Source organism: Larus michahellis, chromosome 3 (genome assembly GCF_964199755.1).
Source record: "Larus michahellis chromosome 3, bLarMic1.1, whole genome shotgun sequence".
NCBI lineage: Eukaryota > Metazoa > Chordata > Aves > Charadriiformes > Laridae > Larus > Larus michahellis.
The window spans coordinates 20,787,673-20,798,971 of NC_133898.1; the positions used below are offsets into that span (position 1 = coordinate 20,787,673).

The 11,299-nt window shown below is 47.3% G+C and overlaps 1 protein-coding gene across 1 annotated transcript; it reads right to left on the reverse strand.

Annotated features, from left to right (window-relative positions):
* Positions 1 to 1,518: 1,518 nt before the first annotated feature.
* On the reverse strand, positions 1,519 to 4,666 carry LEFTY1 (left-right determination factor 1). The gene is made up of 4 exons (XM_074578319.1): positions 4,402 to 4,666; positions 3,248 to 3,494; positions 2,173 to 2,412; positions 1,519 to 1,858 (listed from the first exon to the last, which is right to left on the reverse strand). Exons 1-4 carry the CDS (start codon positions 4,664 to 4,666, stop codon positions 1,519 to 1,521), a joined length of 1,092 nt encoding a protein of 363 aa, XP_074434420.1.
* Positions 4,667 to 11,299: the final 6,633 nt, after the last annotated feature.

Sequence of the window (11,299 nt, forward strand, 5' to 3'; positions counted from 1 at the left end):
ACCCTGGCCCACAGTTCAGCACGGTTCAAGAAGGGATTAAACCCCATTATCATTGCATTTCTCCAGGGGATGTGTTGGTCAGGCGTCCATCAGGAAGGGTCAGAGTTAAAACACTTCACCTGGGAAGCGTGTGTGGGGGTGAGGCAGCTCATCTCTTTCCTTGTAGTCGATAACCCACAGGTTCTGGCATGGCACTGCTGCAGCTCATGCGGAGAGCATCACCTCTCACCTGTCAGACATATTTCTAGGGTTTCTCTTTAAGGAAGGGTTGGCTTAAACTCCATAGCAGCTCAGGGAGGAGTGCTGGTGGTGTGGGCTCTGCTCCACCTGCCCACTCAGCCCGGTCCCAGTCCCTGCCTGAGTAGATAAGCTTTACCAGAAGCAGACAGGAGCACACAGGTACCTGGGAAGAGCTGTTACTGGGCGCGTGTTTATAGGAGCTGGACACTGGGGTACATTCAGAAATATGACAGATTTTTTTCCCCTCCACTTCTAGACTTAAAAATAAATATAAGCAAACACGTGGCTACTTTAATAATTGTATTTTATTGTTTCCTTGAGTTTGAAAGCACACAAAACTTGGAAAATATCCCTAAATTGAAATAACTGTAATACACAACCAGAAAAATAAGGGCCTGATTCTACAAGCTGTTACTCATGCGAGCAAACCTAAGTCCTACTATTCCCATTGACTTCAGGACTCTAAACTGTGCCTAAAACTGTGCTAAGCCCCTGGTGCAGGGGCCAAAAATATAATCCTTTGCGTTCCAGATAATATTTTATGTACGTGTATATATGTATATGATACATAGGCACACATATATGTTCCTTTGAGCTCTAGACAAAATTTTATGTACATATATGTATGTATGTAGACAATATGTATATATCCAATATGTATGCAGACAATACATACATATATTCATATACTATATATATGTACACGTGTGTGTGTGTATATACAATATATACATGTAAGTGCTTCTGCTCTACAATTCACCATAAACATGACTTGGACAGACAAGGAGCAGGACTTATGAAAACACCGTGGGGCCTAAGAATGAAAAGCTGAACCCAGGCATTACTTCTTCACCTGGTGGTGATCACTCCTCCTTTGCCCGTCTGCAATACTCTTGGGGTGGGGACTGAAATAAGTTGGAAGCAGCTCCATCAAATTCAATGGAATTGGGCTAGCATCAAGGGGGCCTTGAGAGATGTTAGGCTCCGTAGGTAGCCCTCATATAGGTATACGTGAAGATGGATGTTCCTTTGAGCCCATCCACATGGACACCATAAGTGCACCCTCTCTGCAGGGGAGCAGGGTGCGTGGGAGAGCCGCAGCCCCACTGCTGCTGACCCTTGCAGGTGGGTATCTGGGGGTCCCCCCAGGACCTTTATCACTGGCCCTCAAGCTGGGGACTGGGGTGGCTCCGGGCAGGGCTGCGGGGAATCGGGGGACCAGGTGACATCCCACTTCTCCCTGTGAGAGCCGCAGGTCCCCGGCTGGCCGGCTGCGTCTCACGCCAGCGCCATGCCACCCGTGACGCAGCTGCACTTCTCGATGATCATGTTGGGAAACTCGGCTGCTTCGATCTCGGTGCGGTTGCCCCTCTTGACGAGGTACATCATGGGGAGCGGGGAGCTCCCCACCACGGCGCAGGAGCGCTCCCCGTAGCCGAAGCGCCACAGCGGGCTGGGGGGCTGCAGGCAGCCCCCCGAGCACCGGTAAGCCTGGTACCCTGCCGGCTCGATGATCCAGTACTGCGCCCAGGAGAGCTCGCGGAAGTTGACGTAGTGTTTCTGCCGGCAGCAGGCGGACTTCCCCGTCACCGCCTCCTCCTTGCAGTCCCCAGGGCCCCTGCGCGCCAAGGGAGGAACAAGAACTGATGCCGTAACTGGAAACCGGGAAGGTGGGAGAAATAATTCCCCCTGTTGACAGCATAGGCGGGCCCTGAGACGTGAAACCTGGACCATGCCCATGTTTCATTTGAACGTTCAGGCAACAAATAGGGAAGAGGAGAGACAGGATTCAGCAGCAGCTTTCCAGCTCCTCTGGTCACAGCGGTTTACTTGTGAGGGCAAGAGCTGCATGCCCTGGGTTGACACACATGGTACAATAATTCAGGGGCAAAGTTACACCGGAGACAGTACAGACTTAGGTTTCATACGTACCCATAGTTTTCCAAGTCAAGGGTGTAAAGCACCAGCTCAGGTTTGCCTAGGGCTTTATCCTTGGGGTCCTGCGAGGTGAACCGCACAGCTTTGGCCACTTCGGAGGCGTGGCTGCCTACCCTTTCTCCTTCAATCCAGACCTCCAGGAACATTGGCTCCCGCCTCTTGTTTCGCAGCCAGTAATGCACGGCCTGCGTCACATCGAAGTTCTTCCAGCCTGACTCACGTATGGGAACCAGCCTGCATGGCAGGGACGCGGCATTAGAGAAAAGCCCATCAGATAAAGGCCGGGCTCGCAGCGCTCTTATTGCAGCAGAATAATTTGCTTCCCATACATTGTCACATGCCTAGATTACATGATAATTTTTGCTGAGCGCTCTGGGCAAGCGGCCATGGCAATTAACTGGCATCTCAAAAAGAAGCATGCAGATCTAGCAGACACCGAAGGGCTAAATAAAACCCTTAGTGCACGTTCATATCAAGGTATTCATTCATGCTCACACAGAGATACAACGGTGCAGGATTATACGCAGCCTTGGTATTAACGATGACAGCCTGGCAAGCACCACTACTCCCACCTGCTCCTGTCTTAGCTGTACTAGCGCCACAAGTTTCTACCCACCCAGAAAATTGGTTTGATGTCTAATTCTGCCTTCAAGGGTTGTAAAACTTCCACAGAGCTCAAGGCTACAGAATCAGATGCTTTTTGCACAATTTACTTATTTAAACCAGCTAATGAAATGGCCAATGGAAAGAATACCAGCAGTCAGTAGCCCATGTGAGTTAGTGAGAGTGAAGCGAACCAGGTGGAGGTTTTCAGAAGGGAAGACCTAGCAGTACACGGCATCGTTTGACACAGAAATAGGTTATTTCAATCAATCATCATATATTGCAGTCTTAACCTAATATCTGCTTTTACAAACTCATTTTGGGCTTAGAGGCTACAGAGCTTGATTGGACAGATGTAACCCCATCAGACTGACCGGGCGCGCAAACACAGTGACCCCCAAACCCAGCCCAGAGGACCCATACCCCATAATCAGTGTCCTGCCTTCAGGAGAGGTCCTTTTCTTACCGGGAGTCTATGAGGGAGGTCCTGTTGGTACCGTCGTGGTGCCTTTGCACCCAGTACACGCTGACTCTGGCGTTGGAGACGGGCCTGTGAGACTGCTTGGCAGGCAGGTTTGCTCTGTCCAGAGGCTTTTTGAAGAGTTTCAGTTCAGCCATTGTCACTTCACTGTTTTTAGGTATTCTGCCCTCCATGTCAAAGATCAGGTTCTGGCGCGTGGTGGTGTTGGAGTAGAGGACTTCTCCTGCCACACCTGTGCAGGTTGGGAACGAAAAAAGACAGCCTGTCATTGCCATCCCTGTCATTGCCATCCTGGTGAGCAAGGCCCCCGCAATTCGTCCACAATTATCATCACAACACACTCCTTCCACGGTCCCACATCCAGCCCTTGTGGCAGACAGCCACTAAACACGCCTTTTCTAATGCATACTTGAATCAATGTCTTGCAAATGCCGTAATTATTCTTCTGTGTCTGAGTCTCTGCAACCTGGAGGTAACAGCAAGAAGTCTCCTATATAAGTTACCCACTAGCTGATCAAACACAGAAAGGTGCCCATCTCTCTGTGCCAGCGCTGGTTGCCAAAGCAGGAAACTGCACCCCTTGCAATGAAAAAGTGTCTTCATTTGCTGCCCAAGGTGTTATGTCTTTTGAAAGTGAAACAAGCTCTAAGCCCTTGTACAGACACCATGGTGTCTGTACGGCTGATTTCCTCCTTGATATTTTTCCCAGACAAAACCAAACAAACAAAAAAAAGGACCGGGGAGAGTAAAACATCCTGAAAGAGGTGTGGTTGCTATTAGAGGAGTTTCTGGAGCTTTGATGGAAACACTGCAATGTCTACACTTTCTACTGACATTTATTTTTTACATCATCTTCCCACCTGCCCAAAATGTTGCCTGGGTACCAAGGCTTTTCTCGTCTATCAAGCTCCAGCAGCAGCCTGCCCTTCGCAAGTGCTGTGGGACCCCCCTCTCCAGGTGCAAGGAGTTACTAGCCTGGGCTAATCTTTAAGACGCTGTTACCTGCCACCTCTTCCACCCGGCGCAGGTTTGCAGCCAGACCCAAACCTCACTCCCCGCCATGGGTTTGCCTCTGCCCATCCCCTGGCAGGGGCAGGGTGCTCTGCCAGTCCCCGAAAGCGACGCAGCAGAAACGTTACCTGCGTTGCCAGGGATCCCCCTGAGGATGCCGGCCAGGCTCGGCAAAGCTCGGCGCTTCACCCTCTGGCGCTTCAGCATGGACATGTATTTGTTCTTTACGTGGTCTGGGATAACCAGATCCACCAAGTCCCTCTTATGAAGTTTAGGGGCCTCGGAGAGTCCCAGCCGCTTCAGCAACACCTCCTTGAACCCTTCCTGGGTAAAGGCTCGGACCGTGAGGACCAGGCAGAGCACGCAGAGCATCCGAGCGAACCTCGCATCCATCCTCCACCGCAGGGGAAGGAGTCGCCTGCCCAGCAGAGATGAAGGGGGGATCTCGCCGGGGCTGCTCTCGGCAGAGATGTGGGGGCAGGCTGCCTGAGCGGGACGGAGGTCCCCTGTGCCGGGGTTTTATAGCCAGCCTTGTCCCACTGGCACAACAAATTCCACAAGTGGGGACGAAGCAGAGGACTTAAAAGGATCACTCCCCGGTCGGTAGACACACGCCAGTTTAACACCTTCATCTACTGCAAAGTTAATAGAAGAAAGTTTAGGGGAGCTTCCAGATTCCTCAATCGGGAAGAAGTTTCCATCCTTTTTTAATTCCCTGTAAACTTTTGCCCAGAAAACCTCTGAGTGATCAGTGTCTCATGTTCAGCCTAGGTCAGGGAGGAAACACGTCTGCAGAGTACATTGCTTTATGTACCATGCCATACAATTCTTAAAGGAAGCGTCAATCTTTACCGCTGGGGACTTGCTACCTAAAATAGCCAATATCAGTCAGGAGAATAATGCTTTAGCTCTAAGTCCATCTTTATGGCAGGCATTAAAAAATCATTTAAAATCTTTTTTTGGGGGGTAGGTACTGCTTTGATCTCTGAATATGTGTATTGGGCGTATGAATCAGGGCAGTGAATCACAGCAGCTGAATGGTTTATGGCCTTTTACACTGCTTCTGAATCACAGAAGGTGGAAGATGTACAGGCCTGACATTTTAGAAAAACGTCCCATCACTCTTCATGGATTCCTGTGGGTCTAATAATACTTGCGCTTAAAAGAAGGCGGCTTTATATAAAGGCAGATCACCTTTCGAGAACATGAGAAACCACTCTGCTTTGCCACAACAGGGATGAAGAATATTGGTATTCTGAACGCTATCAACAACCGCAATAGAGAGCTGTCTCTGGGGAGCAAAGCCGACCTGGAGGCTTGGATGGAGGGCCGCTGCTTGTTTGCCTTGAAGTCAACCTTTACACTTGAAGCTCACCTCCTTTTCCTCCCTGGCCTTCGCTGGCATAAGAGGCAGAAGCCTATTTTTGAAACCAATCCCAGGAGAAGTGAATGGAAAAAAAATAAAACGTGGTCGATAAAAGCGTGAAGGAGAGTGGCACTTGGGGCACATTCTCATCCTCTCCAGCATTCACAAGTACAGAAGGGCCTGAGTGTACAGACAAATGTCTTCAGCATCAGAAGATCTTGGATTTCATGTGTCTCTGCAAATGAGTCAAAATTAGTCTGGTTTCATCCAATGTCCTGGCTGAATGGTGTGCCCTGAAAAAAGCATGGCTGGAAGACCCGATGAAATGAACTTGTACAAAAGCACCTTATTGTGGTTCGTCCCTCATTAAAACTAGCGTCAGCCGAGGCAGCCTGTTCTGTACACAGAGGAAAGTAACAAAGCCATCTGAAAGAGCCTAACTAAACCCTCTGTTACTGGTCTTTTTGTCTTTATAACCTTCTAAGAAACTTCTTTCCTTAAACATGATAAAGCCTCCATGAGATGTTAAAGGGGCACGTTATTTAGTTGAATTGAGTTTTAAGGCTAAAATGGAAACATGGACTATAAACTAACAGTGTGTGCATGGCCCAGAGCAGTACATTCCTTAATCTTTCTCTTTGTGTAGCACCTTTCTCTGAACAAATCGATATATTCTGTTATATTCATTCCCAAGACACAAATAGCGGTGAAAAACACCCACTTCATTTGACCGCCTCAACTTCAACCCATGTCAAAAACTCCTGCTCTTGTGAATAAGAGGAGGGAAGGGTTTTTTTTTTTCCGAAATCTCTGTGACTCACTCAGCCCCTTAGAAAGGCTCCGTACGCCCAGCTGTTCCCTCCGGGCTGCCTCCCCAGCTAAATGGCACATTTCTGATCCTCCTGGGATGGGACAAATGCAGCCGCACCATGAACCGCTTTGGAGGCTTCGGCCACAAACTGCATCAGGTGGCTGACAAAGCTTCCTTCCGATACACTCTCTAAGTGTTGGCTAACTCGGTTCCAGCAGTGAATTTGTTGTGTTTAATAGCAAGAGTCACCTGGATAAAACTGCAGTTCAGGCATGTGTAATGGTCTCTCTTTAAACATGTCAGAAGCCCTCATCCTGTAAACCTTTATCCATCCAATTTCCCTTTGCTCTGGAGAGTGGTCCTACTATGTAGCGAGGGCTTTTCAAAAAAACGTGGTTACATGAAATGAAAATGCCAGATTGCTCCCGCAGCACCCGACTTTCCTGGATCTGGATGTGACTTCTGCCGTGGCTGATGTCTTATCTACCAGTACCCTTCACTGTCCAATGTGTATTCGAAGATGATTTATGGGCTTCACACTTAAAATAAAATTATTGACAAAACACAGTTGAAGCTCAGTTAAGAAGAAAACAGAGGATGTGGATTGTAGGCTTTTCACAGGAGAGTGATTATCTGGTCCAATTGGAGGATTTGCCATTCCCCCTTTGTCATGCAAACAAGAAAAAGTACAGGAATTTTATAATAGCTCTTTTTGTGTAATGTGTATTAAAACCCGCATGGCACATTCAAAATGTCAAAGAGAGGATTTAAAGAGGCTGCAAGGGATGAAGTATAAGCAACTTGCAGTTTTAATAAAAGCCATCACTTTGTGAAGAGAGAATGTATATATTTAAGTTTTTAATTTAAAACAATTTAAGAAACAGTTCTCTAAGGCACTTCCTGGGCATATCTATGTAAGGATTTTTGGTAAATAGATCCAATGGGTTAAAAGAGAAAGTGTGAAGGGCTTAGCCTAATTATGTAGCTATTATCCTGGGAAACCAGAATGTTTCAAATGCATTTGCAGTGTGTCAGTGAGGATCCAAATATTTAATTTTTCAATATTTTAATTTCCAGAGACGTACTTTTTTTGTATTACAATTGGGCCCATTTTAAACCAGCCTTTGCTTGAGGGATGCAAAAGGCAACAATTTTTGTGTGCTCCAAGGAATGCCCTGCTTTGTGCAACAGGTTTATCATATGGAGATGGGAGTACATCTCTATCTTGGTTTTGGTCTGGTTTTCCCCAAAGTCAGGGTGTTTTGAATCTAGGAATATGGAAATAAAAATACTAGTGGTTAAGATGCAGGCATAAACTTGTCAAGTTAAAGAAGGATTCAAGTAAAGGTTCTATTTCTTACTCTTTTTCAGTCTTAAGCACGGCGAGTTTTACACTGCTAACAACAAACCACAGAAGAGGCTGGTCACGTGAAGCGCTGGGTTAGAGGTTTCAAAAGTGGAAGCAAACTGCAGGATGTGCAGGAAGACATGCCCTTCTCGTGCCACCTCACCACCGCACCCCACCAGCCACCAGCCGGTGCTTCAAACTTCATGTTTCCACCAGCATTTTAAACCCAGGCTACACACCTTTAACTGGGATTTCACAGGCACCTTTGGCTTCCTTCCTGACTGGCATGGTCCGTGCTGGAGGTGGGATCCCTGTACCTCTGCAGGGACCAGCCCTGAGTCAAACAAGTCCGGAGAGCGAGCATGGAGCCCACCGAGCCCACCCCAGCAAGCTGCCCGCCAGCCAGATTTCACTCAATCTGGGCTTAGACCTAATTTCTAAATAGTGACTAAGTAAAAAAGCATTTCCATTTCCCACTTCTTGAGCGGTGCAGCACTTTCAGGGTGCAACACACACAACACGCGTCCCCCCCACCAGAGGCAGCCCTGTACGTTGATGTTGCCTTTACGCAAGGAGAGAAAGGCAATGTATGTCTCACTCCATCCACGCTGTGTGGCTCCAGGGAGGATGCAAAAAGACTGGTGGTAATTCCTCAATAAGACTGTTATTTCACAGAGGCAAGACAACCTTTGAGAAATTTGAGAAATTCGAGAAATTCCTCTTTTCGCATTTGTTTGCCAGGTTAGCTCCTGACACCACCAGCCGCCAGCCTGGTGTAGATATGCTCTGGTATGTACTCTACTTGTTCCTTGAAAACAGCATATGCCTGCTGAATGATACGGAGAAACTATCTTGCCAGGGTGGTGGCTTTCCGTCCTCCTCTACCTCTAGAGATAGCTGCTCCCTCATGAGGGCATGGACAGCTTGCTCGGGGTAGAGAGAACAGCACCCAGGACTTCTGCGGGGCTGGTAGAGCTCACTGGAGTTTGCATGTGTGCTCCTCACTGCCTCAGCCGGCTCTGCAAGAATCTCGTATGGAAAAGTTTCGTAAGATATGGCCTGATAAGAAAAGACATCTGGCTCCCAGGCCCAGACTGAAAACAGCAGAGCCGCTCAATGCAGTGTTGCACTAAATCCTTTCTGTGGGTTCTAAATTTGTTCAAAAAATTTGGCCGTGTTGATTTTTGTGCCAAAAGGCTTTGTGCTCATTCAGGTATTGCCTGACTTACCTGTCCTTAGACATGCACTTCCACGCATCCCCCCACTCTGAGCAAATAATCATAAAATGGACTTTATGTCTGTACTGTGAACTCTGGCTAATACGACTGTGGGAAATAGAACTTTGTGTCCCATGTCTGAGCTGAGTCGCATTCGTTGTGACCTGATAGCGCACAGATCTCATACCAAAGACACTGCAGCTTTGGTGTCTTTTCTGAACCTCAGTCCCTAATATTTAGCCTGCCTGCCAGCTGAAGAGCCGGTTTCGGCAGCCAGTTTTGTGGTGCAAACAATCATCTGCTTGAGCTGTGGAGAAATTAACCAATTCATTTAATCTAGGCAAGGACTTGAGCCTGCTTTTCCTCATCGCTAGTCTAGGCCAGACTGAAGTGGCTATCTCCAATGGAAATACCTTACAGATGACATGAGCTCTTGAGTTCCTCTCACAAATGCTGGTGGCGAAGCCCCAGGCAGCAATGGGGATAACGTTCCCTTACGCATTTATCCCACAGTGTACCCAGTGCAGTAAAAAAACCCCACTTTGTTGGAGAGAGAGATTGCAAACCTGGTCTGATCTTCAACTCAGTTCGTGTAAATTCTGCTGCCGTCTATCTTAACATTGCATTGACTTAAGCACACCTTCCATAGGCAGCCTTCTGCTTTTGCTCACGGGCTTGCTTTGGTCAAACATCCCAGACAAAAGGCCGCCTTGTTTGAAGCAGAATGGATAAAATGTCTGAAGTGCCACCATGTCCTTGGTCAGATGATGTCAGCTGGCTTCTTGCTCACAGGGTTTGTGTTGCCAGCATTTGCAAAGTGGCAGTGTTCTGGCAGAAAGAGAGATCTCCACTATTCTTTTTTTTTTTTTTTAAACAGAAAAGCAAACACAACTGTTTAAATACAGCTTTTTTTCTGTCCCCTCAGCAGTCTCCTCCCCACTGCCCTAGCCTGTGCCTTGTTTGTAGCTGGGGAAGTAGGATTTGTTACCACTCTGATGGCTACAGAAAAGGCTGCTAGTGAAAACGCTGACATTTAGCAAACGCTGATGAATCAGATAAATAAGCATATGGCCCAAAATTGCTTGCTTTACACCACAGTCCACTTTATTGAGGAACATCCCCATTACTGAGAAATAACTGCATTTTGTAGGAGCACCAATTAATTTTCTAATAAGACCCCATTTATCTGCTTAGTTAAAATGCTGCTTTTTTGTTTTTCTCTCTCTTTGCAGCTGTGTGTTTACACTGTGAAAGTTTATCAGCTTTTAGTTTTTAAGAGTCCGTTTTTCCTGCCTTAGTGATGCAAGTGAGAGCCCACCTTTGGGCCAGGCAGGGGTAAGGATGCTCCGAGAGGCTGCAGAGGCTCTCCCTGCCCTTGGCGGTGGTGGCTGCCAAGCTGGGCTTTCACCAACCTGCTCCAGCGAACGTCAGTGTGACGTGTGTGCGATGGAGGCAGCGGTCACACTGAAGAAAAACGTGGGAGCTGAAGGTTTTAATGCACATGGTGCTATCAAGAGGGCTGGGCTTGATGTTGACGCAGCTTTCAGGCTTGGACGGCTCTACGGACTTATAGAATCATAGAATTGCCTAGGTTGGAAGGGATCTTTCAGATCATCGAGTCCAACCATCAACCTAACTCTGAGAAAAACCATTGCTAAACCATATCTCTAAGCACTATGTCTACCCGTCTTTCAAAAACTTCCAGGGATGGTGACTCAACCACTTCCCCGAGCAGCCTGTTCCAGACTTCTGAAAGTTTGGTGCGTGTCCCGTACCCCTGACAAATTCTGTGCCAAGTTTGTGCCGCAAGTGGCTTTCCACTAATTTAGGAATGCCCCCGTTTTCCTGTCATGCTAATACACTCGGAATCCTACTCATATTGCATCTGTGGCTGTGAGTAGCCTGGCTTAATTACGGGTTGTATTTCCTCTTGTTAATTTTAACCCTAACAACTTTTGCTTCGCTGAACAGACTTTCCTCTTTTGCTAAGAAAAAGAGAAAACAAATCACTTTTTCCTGACTCAGAGAAAGAATAACACTATATTCTAGCAGCTGTAATTTATTTCTACTACCAGGAGAAGCTGCAAAGGCAGAAGGATTATGAACTATATGTTAATGAAAGTTGAAAAATTTGCATTACTAACTTTGGTGGAAGATGTTTTTTTTCTGCAGGCCAAAAATAAAGATGAAAGGCCAAGATGAGCGAGATCTAAAAGGAACCTTTTCTGCTAAGCGTTGTGAGCTGTCATACAAAATAGTAATTTGTTAGCCTAGTGCAAAAAAG

Coding starts and splice junctions, on each gene's coding strand:
- LEFTY1 (XM_074578319.1), bottom strand. CDS start 4,666: ATGGATGCGAGGTTCGCTCGGATGCTCTGCGTGCTCTGCCTGGTCCTC. Junction 2,413..3,247: donor ACCTCCCTCATAGACTCCCG/GTAAGAAAAGGA, acceptor CCTGCCATGCAG/GCTGGTTCCCATACGTGAGT. Junction 1,859..2,172: donor CTTGACTTGGAAAACTATGG/GTACGTATGAAA, acceptor CTTGGCGCGCAG/GGGCCCTGGGGACTGCAAGG.